At 41.0% G+C, this 19,239-nt stretch overlaps 1 protein-coding gene across 1 annotated transcript; it reads right to left on the bottom strand.

Annotated features, from left to right (window-relative positions):
- Positions 1–2,194: 2,194 nt before the first annotated feature.
- Positions 2,195–18,939, bottom strand: LOC132545394 (cysteine and glycine-rich protein 1-like). Its single transcript, XM_060209081.1, has 6 exons — positions 18,922–18,939; positions 6,516–6,654; positions 4,909–5,083; positions 3,700–3,808; positions 3,113–3,206; positions 2,195–2,489 (listed from the first exon to the last, which is right to left on the bottom strand). The coding sequence occupies exons 2-6, from the start codon at positions 6,628–6,630 to the stop codon at positions 2,434–2,436; spliced, it is 549 nt and encodes a 182-aa protein (XP_060065064.1). The 5' UTR covers positions 6,631–6,654; positions 18,922–18,939; the 3' UTR covers positions 2,195–2,433.
- Between the last annotated feature and the right edge of the window lie 300 nt (positions 18,940–19,239).

Genomic DNA, 19,239 nt, shown 5'->3' with positions numbered 1-19,239 from the left:
TTATTATTACTCGAAAATGATGATTAATGTTTACAAGGAAACAAACTGTATATAAAGGACAGGTACGGAGCTGTATTTAACGCAATACCACACACTTCATCTATCGGCGCAGATAGAACTGGTTTGACGTGTGCAGTGGATGTATTCAACCGCACAATACCAGGTGCCATCAGTAAGTGTAAATCAATATTCCGTTGCTTCTCTTATCTCATCCATATCTTATAGGTATTCAACATGCTGTGGTATTCTATCATTGGTTAGCTTACATTGATATTTAGTAAGTAATTTACTGAAACGTAGATGAAACGAAGAGTACTAGTCATGGACTACAGCTATTTGGTTGGTCTTTTACTAAATGTTCTACAGCGGAAATATAAATATCCATTCATGTTGATACATTTCTCTTACACAGCCCTTCAAGACTGTTCAACCAAACCTTGCTTTAATGGGAATGATTTCAGACATGTTCTCACCTCTCCAAATGTTTCTTGACTTAAGTTTGTCATCTATAGGAGCTTTTTATTTATACAGAGGTTTTCCTGGAAACTGCTTTATCATCAACTGAGAAAATGTGTAAATCTGTTTAGTTATGTATTAATTCAAATAATGATTTTTTTCATGATCATCGATAGGTGTCGTCTTCTTTATTTGTCCATCCCAAGAGTCCAGCGTAATATAATTCGAGATATTGCTTTTTCTGCTGACGGAACAGTGAAAGATATCAAAAAAAACATCGTCCCTTTATCTATCCTCTTTTATTGGTATCATCTTAAGACCTTTGCTGTTTCGTTGACATCGTGATGCCTGCTGCTTCACGTCTATATAATATATTTTAGTCCACCTGCGGACATTAAACTATCCCCTTTACACTCTATTTATATTACTAATCTAATAACCGGAAATTCCACTACATTACATGTATCGTTTCATGTTCTGCTGTTCTATGTAATACTATCTCATTACTGAAAGGACTGGATGGTTTCCTCGATAATTACGTTTTTGTCTCCTCCCACAGTTGTCGTCCAAAAACTTGATTTTGATAACTCATTTATTTATATTTAATCAACGTCCCACGATGTTTCCTCTTATAGAATGTAACGTAAAACCTTATACTATTCAATCATATGGCATAAAAACATCTGGTATTATTTTGACCAGAAAAAAAGGCTGATGAACGTCGATACACGATGAATTGTGATTTGTAGTATTTAGAATGAATTTTCTTAATAAGGAGATGTGCTACAACAAAAAGGTAAAGGGAGTGTAGTTTCTCTGCTGGTATTAACAAACCCGTCATTTAAACTCAAAACCAGTGTCACGAGTGCACAATATGGACAAAAGACAGATTAACAAGAAAATCCGTACAAATACAAGTACAAACAGGCCATTGCCCGTATCCATAATACCGTGCACATTTTGGGCTCAGGTTCAAATACCCTTGGTGATAAATCAGATCTCTGAATTATTTTCTCAAGGACTTGAAGGAATTTCGGAAAAGACTTCGAGTGATATATTATTTCAAATGTTTAGGCTTTCCTTTTAAAATCGTCATTTCATAATTAAAGTGTGTTTAAAGAAAGTTGGGTTAAGTACAGAATTCATGTGTGAACACGACAATGGTTTTAGATAAAACGGGTCCAGTTCAGGAAGGTTAAGCGTCTTTTGTATGTCGTCAATACCAGTAGGTGATGTCACAAATAAAAACCAGGTTCATAACTACGAAATCACCAGCCATACTAACGATCATCGACCACACGACTTTATCGCATAAGAGACAGTAAACATTTTTATCTGAATATGAACAGGGACCTATCTAGAGATACCAAGTGTATTTTGGAGAATACTAACAACCTTCTAAAATGTTTGAGATGCTCATTCAGCATGTAGTATTGATATTTTCTGTTATCCTATATCCTGCATTCATCAGCAATATTTATTGAATTAAATACGTTACTTTTAGTTTCTCGCGTTTCTGTGTGCTATGTTGTTGTTAATGAATTACAATGTGTTTTGTTCTATTACTTCCTTGAATGACTGTAATATTATCTAAAATTTACAAAACAAAACAAACAAACAAAAACAAATACCCCCCCCCCCCCAAAAAAAAAATCATGTTTGAATTAACTTAAAATGTAAGATACACCAAAACGTCAACGATACCTTTTCACATTTGCAAATAAAAACTCTAACAATATTTTATTGATATTAAGTTAATTTGTATTTCTCATTTATTTACACCTTGTTATTGACAATGACACATTCTTTTGACTCATTCAAGCATTAAAGAAATATAAACAAGACATATTCGTGTGATTTCTACGTTTAACTTGACTAAACGAAGATATATATGGCCTATCAACACATTCCGTGTAAACGGATAGACCGGAGAGTTAGGAAGGTTTGGGGAAGTAATTAGTGATTTCATGTAATAGTTTAAGCCAATGTGCCAACACCAAATCCATGCGGTCCGAAATTCTTTGCGTAACATCCTGAAACGAAAAATGACAATACATGAAAACATTATGGATATATATCTGTCATCTGCCGTCGAAACCTATGTCATTTCTGGTAAAGAGTGTGATGCCATTCATAAATTCTTACAAAATGACAGGTTGTATGTCATAACCTTGCCTTAACGCTTGACGTCATACAAGTATTTAACAAAATATATTAAGCAATATACAGGTATTAAGTAACAGTACAATGTCATACATAATCTTTCGTAGGTGTTTAAGCGTAGTTACTATTCCGCCATTCGACAGAGGTGCACTTATCAGTAACGCTTTTTTAAACAATATTACTGAAAACCGTATAGGAATCAAAAGAAATGTTGAAATATAACTTTCAAAGCGTTTATCTGAAATTTACTAGTCCATAATAACATTTTAAAAACACGTGTTTAATGTTTTCATATCATTGAATGAAATTTATTTTTGAAAACTCGTTTCAGGCGACAACTGTTATAGCATAGTGTCAGAAGTAATAACCATAACAAATTAAAAATGATAGCATGGTTATCACAAAAAACGTCTTATACAAATGTAGATTTAATTACAATGACTTCAATGAAACCAATAAGTTTATGACCTTGACTTCTACGTATAGTGCTTACCTTTGCAGTAAATATCGCCCTCGTGTTCCGACATTGTGTTGTAGTCGATGCTCTTGTTGCACGTTTTACATTTGGAACAGGATTTATGAAATGGCTGTTAATAAAAAAAATGATTAGAGATATAAATAAGTAAATAAACAAATAAATGCATACATAGGCAATTATGATGTAAAGAATAAAAAGTATACACAATGACTTTATCCATTTCTTAGATCTTTAGATAATTTTGTCACTAAAGAATACAGGACATCCGATAAAAATACAGAATGTTGTTAGGCTCATCATATTTACGATATGTCAACATAATCACAATCCAAGCTCAAATTCAATAAATCTAGGGCTAAATACGATCAAAAGAAAGAGATTGACACGGAGACTCCTAAAAAAGCAAAATCATATCGCATTTTTTATCAATCCTGGCATCAGTGCACTTTCAAAACCACTAAACAATGACTCAGTTAATGGAGCTTAAGCAATATCAATGGTAGTATCCACTAAAGCTTCCTTCATCAGTTTAATGCATATTCTAGCTAACCTGGGATTCTTTCTCGCGTCCTTATGTTTTATAGATGGTGTTTAATACTCACTATGCTGATACCGATTGCCTTCTCGTTATCGTAGACCGTTTTTCCACACCTAGGACAATGGGGGCCGGGACCAGAAGTACCTCCAATGACGGCTTCTTTGGGCTTGTTACTAAAACAATTAAAACGAAAAAGTAACATAATGCAATAGGCCAGCCGTTTTTCTTATGTGGAAACAATATTTCCACACGCCAAATGAAAACCATAGCATGTTAACTGGGTGATTGTGTTCAGCTCAATGTATCTGATGTCTTACTCTAACCAGTGTGCTTCTTCATTGCGTTACTTAGCATTACAAGTACATATTAAAGTCGGCGACGAAGATGCAATTTAAGACTGTGTTTTCTTTATAGAGATTAAATAAGCTTGCTGCAGAAGATATATTTATAGCTACATTTTTGACGGTCAACGATCAAGGCAGGCGACGAATCTACATACATCGGCGGATAAAAAGGAAGTGGGTACACTTTGTAACATTTAAATTGGAATATCTGAGTCAGCCCCGAGATATTCGTAACGAACAAAAACTACATTCTGGAATTTTTTATCCAAGAGAAGATGCGCATGAGCTGAATCAGGGATATATACATGTAGATAATCAGGAGGTATTTCCATAAATAAGCATTAGTTTGTTAGAGTAGATATTAAGAAGGGGCATATCTGGCTATGTTGTACAGTTTTTATGAGGTCACCAACGGCTTTAAGGATTGATAAGTCAAGTGAAGAGTGATTTACTCACTACGAAGTCTTTATGTCATTTCCTTTCAGACTCTATATACAATATCTATCATCGACCGAAATGGTTGTAAATTAGAATAAAATGGTAATTTGTTGATAATTTATAACGATGATAGCCGTCTCGGATTAATATACAATCAATAAAAACATGATTTTCTAACTTGGCAGAAAACTGTAATACCAACTCAAAACTTTGTCAACTGAAAAAAAAAGTTTCATATTTTCACGATACGGAGTGTATCCTATCATGTTCACGGTCCTGAACTACATAAAGGCAAACAAGATATAGAGTGTAAGTAGGGCAATTATTTGAACATCGATGGAATATATACTGTAACGATTTTTGTTTATGTTAAAAAAACATAATACGTTAATTACAGTCATATAATCTAAAGTGAGTCAAGCCTTCACTCATTTATCAAACAAAAATCCCACACACGTCATAATGATTCGATTTTGATTTTGCTAACTTGCCTCATTTCTCCCTTTTTAACGCCGTGTTGGGCGCCGGTTTCCGTGCTCAGAGCACCGGCACCACTCCCGAAACCATATCCCTTAGGTCCAAAGCTCTTGCCGTGGCAGGTTTTACAGTATACCAAACCATCATGGGCGGCCACGGTGGTGCTGTCCAGCATCTTGTTACAAACACCTACAAATTGAATCATACAAACAATAAACTTAGGATTAACACAACACAGAAACGTTTATCACATAAAGGCACCGCTAATGACTTTTTCGTTTGTGGGGAAATGCTTTGAAATCGTTTGACATTAAGTTCTGTAAATAGAATCCCTAACATGTACTAGGAGCAGTTCAGAACATCCGCACTATTCGATATTCATAAATGAATATAACAGTATTCTCAACATTTACCATAGATAAGTCATTTGTTCCGATCTTTTTTGTGTCTGGCACTTATTTAACATTAACGTGCATTTTTTGGATAACGCTTTTAATGGATTCCTTACTCTCCTATCTTTTTTTAGACATTTTCTTCGGGTTCGGGTTGAATAGAAGTTATTATATCCCAACCAGTAGAATGTGACGTTTCGATGACTACATGGTCACCTTCATCTTATAACACAACCAATGGAAGATTATAGTGTGAAATTTCGATGACTACATGGTCATCTTCATCAGACAAATGACCAGTGTTGAGCTCATCCTTGTCCTATCTTGTTTCCCTGAGTTATGTTGTTTGTTCCCCGGGGTTTGTCGTAACGTTTGTCGTGTTTGAATTCATTCGAACAGTGGCACGGTTCAGTAGATACAGGTGTACTTGTAGTTCTTTTCTAAATATCAGATATATGAACATTAGGAAATCTAAACTGAATATGGGATTGACGCTCCTCTCCATCTAGATTTCGACTGGTTGGATCACTTTAAATTTTCCTCAGTCGGTTCCTAGGTTTCAAAATAAAAAGCCATTAGCGTCGCTAACGAGTCCTAGAAGGACGAAACATTTATTTGATGCAGTTTGATTCAAAGTTTGGCTTCACTCTATCTTATTCTAAATTGGTATTGACAGATGCTATTCGCTTGTGTGTCTTTTGTATAATTTTTCAGTGCATGAATTCGATTTTTCTTGGGTAACAGCCCATTAAGGTTTTGCATTCAAGTGGAATCTGGTCTCTCGCTAGGTAAACAGCCCGGATTAATAGTTTTCATACAATAGGACAATAGGATTTAGATCTCTACAAATGGTTTGTTACACTGATTAATTTATAAGTATCTCGTTATTGTAGCAACTGGATAAATTTGGTATCAGCAGATATCGATGCACCTGATGATAGAATTAGGAAACTTTAAAACAATGTCTTTTTACTGTGACGAAGCTCAGCTGAAATACTAGCTTCCTCGCTGAAAGGAACAAATCGGTACAGAGGTGGAAGGGAAAAAAATCTTAAACTGTAAAATTAATTGATTTTTTTTTTCATTTTTGTTGGATGTTAGTTTCGGAATTTCAGCCCCATGAAAACAGAATTTCTTAGTTAAAACTGTATACCCAACTAAATGTATATAGTGTATGCCGGGGGTTCCATATTCATCGAGATACTTTAAATGGTTACATCGTTACTAACCACAGGTAAAACAAAATTTGTGCCATTTCTGTCCTGCTCCAACCCTTTCTTCGGCAGCATAAACCGATTTTCCACACTTTGGACACTTGGCCTGCTGTGGAGGTTTAAACGGCATGCTGCTAGTCTATGGGGTAACTATCTGAAAGATACAATGAAACATGGACGAATTATGATTTAGTATTACAGAGTAATAATGGTCTGAACATGTTCAAATGTTCTATATCTGTTCTATATGTGTAGTAAATGTTTCACACCTGCTGTAAATGTTAAATACTTGTTCCATACCTGTTGTAAATTTTCTATATCCGTTGTAAATGTTGTATATCCACTGTAAATGTTCTATACCTGCTGTAAATGTCCTATACCTGCTGTAAATGTTCTATACCTGTTCCATACCTGCTGTAAGTGTTCTATACCTGTTCCATACCTGCTGTAAGTGTTCTATACCTGTTCCATACCTGCTGTAAATGTTCTATACCTGTTCCATACCTGCTGTAAATGTTCTATACCTGTTCCATACCTGCTGTAAATGTTCTATACCTGTTCCATACCTGCTGTAAATGTTCTATATCTGTTGTTAATGTCTAGATCCTCTAGAGAAAGATTAACATTGTAAATGTAGTCGATGAAACAGAGGCTGTTTACCCTATGTTGCGTACAGTCATTTTCCTTGTATAATTCTCAAGAACCTCCGTGTTATATTATCGTTGTTTTAGCCACACTTAGGCACTTAAACATATTGTTTTGTGTGTATTGAGATACGACTACAAACGATAACCATACATCTATGTCTAACATACAATGTAGACACGAGGTTACATTTTAAGAATTCTTTCGTTGTCGTTTTACTACCAAATACAATTAAATAGCGTATAAAATCGATATTTATTCTTGTACAACATTGATGGTATGTGTTTTAAAATGTCACAAGATATAAAAACAGAACATTCTGAAGTCTTAGAAAAACAGTTGCATGTTATTCACTGACAAAACATTTACATTAAGACATAATAATGATAAAGTGAAACAGGAATAATACAATTAAAACCAAAAAGGCAAGCAGCACTATGTTGTAACTCCTTCTTACCAAACAAATAGGTGTGCATATTTAAAGTGAATACGCTGGGACCTAATTTAGTCTTCTTTAAAGCAGCAATATTGATTTCGTTAAACTACCATATACTGTAATCTACCTTCAGAATTTTACGTCTTTCCACGCATGCGCGTCAGGTAAGGTGGGGCTGTAAGTGTATTATGACATTTGAAGATTAAATCTAAAGAGAATGTAAAATGACGACATTGCATGTTTCCGAGATTATGTCTCTCCAGTGAACGTGTTGGCAATGTCATGTACATAAGGTGATTACTGTCGACATCAATTAGGATCTGAAGAAAATCCGTACAGCTTATTACCAGGCATTAACTAAGTCATGCAATACCCGATCTTCCCAACAAGTCGGCTATCAGAACACCATATTAAAAAAATTTAAAACTTCAGTGAGCGTTGATAATGTGTTCCGTGATGCTTTCAGTGTCCAATGTGAATTTCCCATCGGTCTAGTGTGGCGTAAAGTCATTATCAATAAATTGTGGTTGTTCTAAAATTATACTTCTGACGGATAACGTATCACATAATTGTATTTTAATAGCATTTCATACCTAATCTGGCGACCGTTTCCTTATATACACCTCATTGACACCGTATAATTGATATATTACCGATAATCTACCTTTATAAAATGTCTCCACGTGAAGGGTGACATGTTAAAACCTGGCCCTGGTCAGAGCCCGCAGCGACTTTGATGATGTCCTTCAATAATTCCAACCTCAGTAAGTACAACACAGACTGGAATAGTTGTTGAAATGTTTGTTTGTCGGTAGAAGGATTTTCCTTGTGTTGACACAACATGTATAAATGAATTATCAACTTTATTAATCTTTATGACTGAAAACCTGTAACCTATATGGTGTATAGTTATAGGCACCAAGATCGTGAGACCTCTTAGCAATCTTCGGATGTATTGGCAGTAAGCTCTGTGAAATACTGTGAAGGACAATTAGAGGTCATACGTTTCAGTTATGACTTTCAATGCCATTTTTTGTGATAAAGCAAATCAACATATGTCAAGTATGATAAAGATTTCTGAAAAGTTTCAATAAATAAATAAAAGAACGAATGAATAAATGACTGAAGAGATAAATTAAAAACTTTTCTCTCAGCAAAAACAGATTCCAATGTACAAATAGAAAATATCTGAATACTTGAATATTTATTCAAACCTATACTTACAATGTGATAAAACGACGATTGGTTTGGAATGAAAGAGAAATAAAACTTATTGAGAATAGAACCAAAATAGCTGGACAAGAAAAACAAAACAAAAATAAATAAATTGAAAACCCGACAACTCTTTACTACCATGTAGCAAGCCGAGAAACTTACAAATCCCAATAAGATGGATGTGTAGAACCATTAGGTTTGATCAAGAAAACACGCAACGATTGTTGTTGTAAAACAAAGATAGCTGTTGTGGTCTTTCTGTAAATTTAGGAAAGCTTGTTCCCAGCTACAGGATGAAAGGTTGCTTACATTTCACCAGAATAGATGTTTGCCAAACTTCCTTCACATATTTTATGGTATTACTCATCGCTCCGCTTCACCTTCAAGTGTTTTAGCAGACGAAACACAGACCAATAACATCAGCACGTGCTGGGTTATCATAGCCTGTACATGTGTACACTTACAATATCCTCCCCAGAAACACTCGAGGGTATTTTGTAATGTAATTTTCAAATGTTATTTATCGACTAGTTTATTAGGCAGTTTACCGGTTAGTTTCATCTCCAGCTGATGACATTTCGGACCACATATAGTATAGGTAGAGTTAATGTCTGCTATTACGATTGCTGTACGGATTGGTACAAAAACAAACAACATATTTCATGGTTATCAGTGAGAGGAACGCTGCAGTACATACAGGTGAATGTAAGCGTATATAGCACGCATTCCCGAATTAGTTTCGAACCCTCTATATAGATGGAGTCTCGCGTGGATTTCAGGTGTATATTATGAGTCAGAATTGCATCCAACGTAGCCTTTTTTTTAAGTGGCATATTTCTTGTAGTAGCTGTATCAGTAACAAGAAATAGCTTCCGTGTCCATTTCGGATGTCTCCTGATTATTATTAGAACAAATTAGTCAATTTTACCTCGTCAGCTGAATATTGTAAAGTGCGCGCGCGCGCGCGCGCGCGCGCGCGCGCGCGCGCGCGCGCGCGCGCGCGCGCGCGCGCGCGCGCGCGCGCGCGCGCGCGCGCGCGCGCGCGCGCGCGCGCGCGCGCGCGCGCGCGCGCGCGCGCGCGCGCGCGCGCGCGCGCGCGCGCGCGCGCGCGCGCGCGCGCGCGCGCGCGCGCGCGCGCGCGCGCGCGCGCGCGCGCGCGCGCGCGCGCGCGCGCGCGCGCGCGCGCGCGCGCGCGCGCGCGCGCGCGCGCGCGCGCGCGCGCGCGCGCGCGCGCGCGCGCGCGCGCGCGCGCGCGCGCGCGCGCGCGCGCGCGCGCGCGCGCGCGCGCGCGCGCGCGCGCGCGCGCGCGCGCGCGCGCGCGCGCGCGCGCGCGCGCGCGCGCGCGCGCGCGCGCGCGCGCGCGCGCGCGCGCGCGCGCGCGCGCGCGCGCGCGCGCGCGCGCGCGCGCGCGCGCGCGCGCGCGCGCGCGCGCGCGCGCGCGCGCGCGCGCGCGCGCGCGCGCGCGCGCGCGCGCGCGCGCGCGCGCGCGCGCGCGCGCGCGCGCGCGCGCGCGCGCGCGCGCGCGCGCGCGCGCGCGCGCGCGCGCGCGCGCGCGCGCGCGCGCGCGCGCGCGCGCGCGCGCGCGCGCGCGCGCGCGCGCGCGCGCGCGCGCGCGCGCGCGCGCGCGCGCGCGCGCGCGCGCGCGCGCGCGCGCGCGCGCGCGCGCGCGCGCGCGCGCGCGCGCGCGCGCGCGCGCGCGCGCGCGCGCGCGCGCGCGCGCGCGCGCGCGCGCGCGCGCGCGCGCGCGCGCGCGCGCGCGCGCGCGCGCGCGCGCGCGCGCGCGCGCGCGCGCGCGCGCGCGCGCGCGCGCGCGCGCGCGCGCGCGCGCGCGCGCGCGCGCGCGCGCGCGCGCGCGCGCGCGCGCGCGCGCGCGCGCGCGCGCGCGCGCGCGCGCGCGCGCGCGCGCGCGCGCGCGCGCGCGCGCGCGCGCGCGCGCGCGCGCGCGCGCGCGCGCGCGCGCGCGCGCGCGCGCGCGCGCGCGCGCGCGCGCGCGCGCGCGCGCGCGCGCGCGCGCGCGCGCGCGCGCGCGCGCGCGCGCGCGCGCGCGCGCGCGCGCGCGCGCGCGCGCGCGCGCGCGCGCGCGCGCGCGCGCGCGCGCGCGCGCGCGCGCGCGCGCGCGCGCGCGCGCGCGCGCGCGCGCGCGCGCGCGCGCGCGCGCGCGCGCGCGCGCGCGCGCGCGCGCGCGCGCGCGCGCGCGCGCGCGCGCGCGCGCGCGCGCGCGCGCGCGCGCGCGCGCGCGCGCGCGCGCGCGCGCGCGCGCGCGCGCGCGCGCGCGCGCGCGCGCGCGCGCGCGCGCGCGCGCGCGCGCGCGCGCGCGCGCGCGCGCGCGCGCGCGCGCGCGCGCGCGCGCGCGCGCGCGCGCGCGCGCGCGCGCGCGCGCGCGCGCGCGCGCGCGCGCGCGCGCGCGCGCGCGCGCGCGCGCGCGCGCGCGCGCGCGCGCGCGCGCGCGCGCGCGCGCGCGCGCGCGCGCGCGCGCGCGCGCGCGCGCGCGCGCGCGCGCGCGCGCGCGCGCGCGCGCGCGCGCGCGCGCGCGCGCGCGCGCGCGCGCGCGCGCGCGCGCGCGCGCGCGCGCGCGCGCGCGCGCCGCGCGCGCGCGCGCGCGCGCGCGCGCGCGCGCGCGCGCTGATTTTTTCAGAGGTCAGAGGTGATACTACACCAATGTTTTCAATAGAAATGTGTCTCATCCCGTTGATAGTTGACGATGTGTTTTGAATGTATTTCCGTTTTATTAACTACAGAGTCTTTGTCACTTTACTCAATACTGTGTTTATTCAGACAAGCAACAGATTGGACAAAGGAATTTCCTTCACGTCAACATTGGCTAACTGTCGCGACCCCTTCCAGGTCATTTGTCAGTGATGTTGTTAAAAGTCGAATCATATCAGGTGATATTTTCATTATTACAAGTGGTCACCGCCCACCTTATAAACAGCAGCTAACTCTGGGTAAATTTCCAACATAAATAGGTATTGTTCTCATATGTCTTTTTCTGTTTTCTTAGCAGTATTGCACAATAGAGTGATCACCTTGGCGTGAATACTTTCCTAAAAATAGCGCAATTTCAAGCTTTATTTAGAACAGTGACTATGTCTGTCGAAAACGAGGCTACATGAACAGAAATGCACCAAAATGTGGGAGAATAGTGAGAGCTTGATTTTTATCATGAAATGGACAGTGTTTTCTTATACAATCGGATCACGTGCGAAGGTAAATATCTATTTTACAATATATCCGTGTCATTGTTGACGCTACAACAGTAAACTTAAGTGATATTACAGTAAGCTGAAATCAGTATTTACCAAGAATTCCGCAGATTAAAGAGGCAATTGGAATGCTACACACAGTTACCTAATTTGCATGTTACATGTATCTAGTCAGTCTGACAAGTCGATTGGGCAAGAATTTCCTTTATCACTACTGTAAGTAGACAATTTCAGAACTCGGTGGAATACAGTACTTAAGTATGTGGGGAATAAACAAATTTGAATTTGTAGCTTGAACAATGCTATCAGAAAACGAAAATTTTCGTCAGCGTTGGCTGTAATTAAGTTACGTAACTTCTGAGTGAAGTTTAATAACAAAAACAACAGCACACAGGTTCACCAGGTATAAGAGTGTTTTTACTAATTTTAAAAGTTTGTGTGAGAAGAAAGAAAATCCACTCAAGAAGAGGAATGTTTGATTCTCTAGGTTTTCAAATTGAATAGGAACTTAACGACGGAATCTGATACATACACGTTAAGGCCATCTCCATCGCACTTAAGATATTAAGTCTAAATATAAACTTTCCTCCCAAAAACTCAACTACCGTGGCTTTCCTTTTCTACAATGAAAAATCCTGAAGTATAAACCCCATAAATTCCTACAGGCGGCAACATAACATTATTTTCTGATAAAAGGAGTAGAGCACGTGCGATTTCGAGTGAAACGCATTAATATAAATTGTACATAATGCTGCGGAAAACACAACACTTAGAACACGTGTACGTTTATGTCGTTTAAACTATGTTTACATGTATTACAAATAACAACAGTGAAGATTTACTGCTGCACGGTCCAAGACGCTTTAATCTGTAAATAAATAGATTTCAAGACTTTTATTGATGTACACTGTATCTACATCACTCACGCTGATATTATTTTCATAAACTGTAAACATTGGTTAATAGTTTCCATCAAACAAGTAATAAAGATTAATCAGCGCCATGATTTCTCATTACAGAGGCTGGATTTTAGCTAAATAAGTACAATAGTTTACCGTAGTCGTTAGTGCTAACAGTGCATCACTTAGTTAACTTAACATCGGTTTAAAACTTGAGATAATAAATCGTTTACAATTTTCCTAGTTCTAAAAAATAAGTCTGATTTGAAAAATTGTTTAATGTTTTTGTCCATGTCTTTTACTAATGTTTAACTCCCATTTCGTTTTATTTATCAATTTCAGTTTTCGATTCAAACTTTGATACACAGAACTGAAGGTCTTACTTGCTATCTAGATTACGCTTTGTATTGTATTTGTACCTGAGGTAAAATCTATGCTATATGACAGTCCTGAGGTAAAAATGCTATGCTATATGACTGTCCTGTGGTAAAAGCTATGCTATATGATAGTCCTGAGGTAAAAATGCTATGCTATATGACAGTCCTGAAGTAAAAATGCTATGCTATATGACAGTCCTGAGATAAAAGCTATGCTATATGACTGTCCTGTTGTAAAAGTTATGCTATATGACTGTCCTGTGGTAAAAGCTATGCTATATGACAGTACTGAGGTAAAAGCTATGCTATATGACAGTCCTGAGGTAAAAGCTATGCTATATGACAGTCCTGAGGTAAAAGCTATGCTATATGACAGTCCTGTGGTAAAAGCTGTATTTGACTGTCCTATTCTATATGACTGTCCTGTTGTAAAAGCTGCTATATGACAGTTGAGAATGAAGGGAGACAACCCTGAAAACCACTACAACCAAGAGAAACAACACACTAGAAAACTGTAAACATGTTAACAAGGGCTAAAAATAGAATTACCAAATCGACAAAACATTCAAGATCATGTATAAAAACCGGTTCCTATTGGTGTATGTATGCAAGATAAAGGTTGGACACTTTCTTACTGGAAAGTTTTATGTAGCAAAAATGGAAAGTGATGTGTTGAAAATATTGAAAATGTTGTGTAGCGAAGATGCAAAGTTTTGTGAAGCAAAAATTGAAAATGTTGTGAAGCAAAATGGAAAGTGTTGTTTAGTAAAATGGAAAATGTTGTGAAGCAAAAATGGAAAGTGTTGTGTAGCAAAATGGAAAGTGTTGTGAAGCAAAATTGTAAAATGTTGTGTAGCAAAATGGAAAGTGTTGTGTAGCAAAATGGAAAATGTTGTGTAGCAAAATGGAAAGTATTTTGTCGCAAAAATGGAAAGTGTTGTTTAGAAAAAAATGGAAGGTGTTGTGTAGCAAAAATGGAAAGTGATGCGTTGAAAATTGAAAGTATTTTGTCGCAAAAATGGAAAGTGTTGTGTAGAAAAATATGGAAAGTGTTGTGTAGCGAAGATGCAAAGTTTTGTGAAGCAAAAATGCAAAGTATTTTGTGGCAAAATGGAAAGTATTGTGTGGTAAAAGTGGAAAGTTTTGTGTAGGAAGACCGAAATAATGGTTTTCTGGATATCCTTTATTCCGGAGTTTCAAACGAAGAGAATATATGCACTGAAGACTGTTTTTACAAAATGTTAGCGACTGTGGCCAGATTCACTTTCAAGTTCCGTATTGTAAAATATAAAATCGTATAATTTCGAACACTAGCAAGTCTAGTGGTGTGATCTCACAAGGTTTATGCACGATACGCGTACAATGTGCCCACGATGTGTTTGGTGTGTTGTGCGATACCACAACTGCATGTGTAGTATCTCATAGCGGTCTGTGTGGAAAAAATGACCTGGGGTCATTGTTCTGCAGGAAACATACATACTCTTCCTAACTCTGGTAATATAATAACTATCTGCTCCACGTATATAGAACTTTGCCAGTTTAAAAATACACACATATAAACATCCATAGCTTGGCGATGATATAGGAAGTTTTGAAACCGGAAATTCAAACCCCTTACACTACAACAGTTCTGATAATAATCTTTCATTTAATTATATTTTCTAATTGTATAATTTAGAAACGATGATTCAGACATTTTGTATTCTACTGTGAAAGAGTCGGTACAACTTCATGGAAAAGGTCTGGTAGTTTATTGTCCTACCTGTATGTGACTAGAAACACCTCCCGGAAATTGACTGAGTGGTGATAATGATGCGTACAATATGATTGCTGTGTTATGTATCAGTTTTAAGGCAAAAGTTGGTCACGTGCGAGTTTATTGTTCTTGTAGGTACTTCTGGTTTTCGTCAGAAACATCAAAAGCACGTAGATTATATCAACCTATATCAGCAAGAAGGTTCATAAAATATTCACAAAAGTACAGACAAGTATTAAGGGATGATAATAATAGCGATACTTTGATATCATAAAACGAATGTTTTATCGGCGCCATAGAAATGTTAGGTGTGTGGTAACTATCTGTTTTCTAAAACCTTACACTTGGTGTTATGTAAAAGATATACTAGCATTCTTATTTCCTTTAGATGTTTTAACTAACACTCTTTGTATTTATTTACACGAAAAAGTAGTCGGAATATATTACGTTATCACAGGACCAACGATCGGTGATGAATGCGCTAAACTAGACATCTATATATCTAAAAATATCTTATATTGTATACACAATACATAGTATGTAAAGTTCATATCGAGGGTTTATGACAAGCTTTGATTGTAGATTGTTTTCCATTTAAACGTTTTGAAATGAGAAAGTACGTCTTAATGAATTCCTATGATATCGAAATAAAAAATAATATGCTTTATTATTTTTGGCGAATAATCAATTCTGTGAATAATCAATTCTGTGAATTGATTTCTTATATCAGAAATTTCGTAGACTTACAATTATATAGTACCCACTGTGTCGTGATATGTAATCTTTCATCACAGACACCTATCAACCTATTGTCAATTTATGACGTCACAGCTAGTTAGGCTTTCTATAATGGACAAATTTGTTCGCAAGACTGCTTACCTACTGTCTAGTTAATAAGTTATTTTATATTTTCAGACCATACAATACAAACCATATTTCATATTGTTTTAGGAATTGTAACAACCTAGAGCATCTTTTGGATTTCAACACTTTGGTATGGTGATACGTAATGAAGTAATATTGAGTAACAATCAGTTGTTGTTTAAATCTGTGCTCGAAGTGTAAACTACTATCTTCCTTTCGGTATAGATTTCCATAAGAAAATTTAGGGAGATCGAAAGCAGTAGGGCGGTGTATGGCGAGAGGTGGATAGAGAGAAAACTAGCCAAGACACCACAAACAGAGCATCGCTAGAACTCTCTATGTGATTCATCCCTCCTCAAAAAGGAGGTGTGATGGACAGGCCGTGCATGTTGTCAAAAATAACCTCAATACCGTTAGGGCCTTGGTCTATATTTATATACAACACGCCACTATTTAATCTTTTGACCTTGACAGAAAAGCAGATGTGCATGTGAAAATTATCATAAATGGCTATGTTTTACCCAAACAATTGTAGTTTTTAAAGACCTAATGCCGATTCTTTGAGCTGAATAGTTATAACGCACAGATTAATTAACTGATTAGGCAATTGATTGGAACTACGTAGACTGCACAAGAAGCTTGTATTTTGTAAACGTGAAAATGGTCGCCCCTACATTTTACATGTAATTGATACTCACTGGTAAACAACGGCTGGTGTGATAGTAGTATGTAAATGTGGTACGTGTTAAGTATTGCTGACTGATGGGACCACACAATCATTACTTTGAAAGCTAGTACATCACAACACAAAGATGGTATAGCGCCAGCCACGGGATGCATGTAGCCCGAAGTTCGTGTGGCAACTCAAAGGGCAGACAAAAGACGCATCGAACAAGCGGGCGAGCTGCCTAACTTATGTGGAAATGTAGATGCGTTCGTTCCAGTGAATTTTGTGTAATTAGTGGAGTATGTTTCGTTCAGTTTCGTTGCAAATTCTATATCAGTTTTGATATAAGAACACTTTCCTCAAAGAATTCACATGTCCTGAGGATATGGAATAAAATGTTCTGTATATAGAAACCTGGAATAACGAATATCCATACATGAACTACTGTGCTTGCTTTAAGATTCCGGAACAACGTGTGTTTGCCTGTAGAGTGTCCGTAAACGTCATGACACGGACGTTCAGATTCTGGAACAACGTATGTGTTTGCCTTTTGTTACATTATGTTACGGACGTTAAGAGTTAAGATTTAATTTGTTAAATGTAAGCTCTATACCCCACTCAGCGGTTCGTACTATTATTGAAAATGAAGAAAAGGACATTAACCCAATATTCCTTGTGTCATTTATATAGGTAAATAAACAGAGCATAAGAATGTCTGGAATGTCTGGAATGTCTGGAATGTTTGGAATGCCTTTACACGCGTAGAGAATGTAGAACATTGTAGAAGTATGACCGAAACATTTACTGGAGATGATAATGCTGATGACAGGTTGGAAAGTACGCGCGAGGCTTGAGCGCGTTAGGGTGTGCATAACAAGATACGCACGATGATGTAGGAAGCCATTAATTAGGAGGCACTTGTTTGTATACATTATGTACTTATATACACACCTATATCTGTAAATAATGTTTGGTGAATTTACTTCCCGTTTTACGTCAGTGTAGATATAGGTCAAAAGATCATGTCGGAGAACGAATTCTTTATCAGAAGTTTCCACCAAAAGTTTAGATCCTTATATACCGGACTCGACCCTTATATACCGGATTCTGTCCCTATATACCGGATTCTGTCCCTATATACCGGACGCTACTCTTATATACCGGACTCTACCCTTATATACCGGACTCTGTCCCTAAATACCGGACTCTGTCCTTATATACCGGATTCTGTCCCTATATACCGGACTCTATCCTTATATACCGGACTCTACCCTTATATACCGGACTCTGTCGTTATATACCGGACTCTACCCTTATATACCGGACTCTACCCTTATATACCGGACGCTGTCCCTATATACCGGACTCTATCGTTATATACCGAACTCTGTCCTTATATACCGGACTCTATCGTTATATACCGGACGCTGTCCCTATATACCGGACTCTATCCTTATATACCGGACTCTGTCGTTATATACCGGACTCTACCCTTATATACCGGATTCTGTCCCTATATACCGGACTCTATCGTTATATACCGGACTCTGTCGTTATACCGGACTCGACCTTTATATACCGGACTCTGTCCTTATATACCGGATTCTGTCCTTATATACCGGACTCTGTCATTATATACCGGACTCTGTCCTTATATACCGGACTGTACCCTTATATAGCGGACTCTATCCTTATATAGCGGACTCTATCCTTATATACCGGACTCTATCCTTATATATCGGACTCTGTCCTTATATACCGGACTCTACCCTTATATATCGGACGCTACCCTTACAACCGAACGTTTTGGGTTTGGGAACTGTATTAATCCCAAACAATCTCAGTTGCTAAAGGTCATATATCACAATTTCTTTCACTTTCTTGCCAACCTTTGTTTTGGAATCGCTTATCATACATTTGAAATGTATATGAAACGTTCGTTAATTTGAATAAAATAGCTTTACATATTTATAACTGGATATATACTTCATTGCATTAGTCTATACCCCAAAGATAAATGTGTTTCAATTTATGTTACTTTTTGTGTAGGAAAGAGGAAACGTTTGTGTCAATATCCAAATAAATATATTCCCGTAACAAAACCTATCACTTAATCATATTAAACAATTTTCAATTCACGAAGACAGAATGGACGATCACGTTTCTCTCTATTGAAACAATACAATGATTTCATAGAAATCTGTGATGTTTGAAATGTGTGACGCCAAAAGTTAAGCTTGCAACAACAGCTGATATCAGCATTTAAGAAACAATTAGTTTGCTATGCACGACAATAATGGATTAGTACATTGATCGATTGTTTATCAAAGTAAAGTTTGAAAACAAGAATTAGACTTACCGGTTCCAGTAGATGTACGAATGTTAAGCTATGGGGAATGAGTGCTAGACCTTATGTTACTGCGCAGCATTTTTTGCACACGAAACCAAATTGTTAACTTACTTTCCAAACTCGTGCAATTTTTGTTTCTTGATTTGCACACCACCCCAACTCTTACTGTTATTCGAGACATAAATGGAAATATGACGTCAGTTCTCGTATTGTTGTACGACACACCCCGTTACTCTCGCTCTCCCTTTCTAGGACAGCAGATTTACCTCCAGCTGGGCACACATAACGATCACATGGAATGACAGATTACAAATGTTTGACCAGTGT

Source organism: Ylistrum balloti, unplaced genomic scaffold, assembly GCF_031769215.1.
Source record: "Ylistrum balloti isolate Yb309-2 unplaced genomic scaffold, AGI_CSIRO_Ybal_v1 Utg369846, whole genome shotgun sequence".
In the NCBI taxonomy this organism is placed as follows: Eukaryota; Metazoa; Mollusca; class Bivalvia; order Pectinida; family Pectinidae; genus Ylistrum; species Ylistrum balloti.
The sequence above is the reverse complement of the archived record's forward strand: the minus strand, read 5'-3'. Positions and strand labels throughout refer to the sequence as shown.

Bases quoted from the DNA above. Each gene is read 5' to 3' on its own strand.
- LOC132545394 (XM_060209081.1), bottom strand. From the start codon at position 6,630: ATGCCGTTTAAACCTCCACAGCAGGCCAAGTGTCCAAAGTGTGGAAAA. The intron at 5,084-6,515 runs GTTAGTAACGAT...TTCAATTTGTAG, and splicing joins CAAATTTTGTTTTACCTGTG to GTGTTTGTAACAAGATGCTG. The intron at 2,490-3,112 runs GTAAGCACTATA...TTTTCGTTTCAG, and splicing joins GGGCGATATTTACTGCAAAG to GATGTTACGCAAAGAATTTC.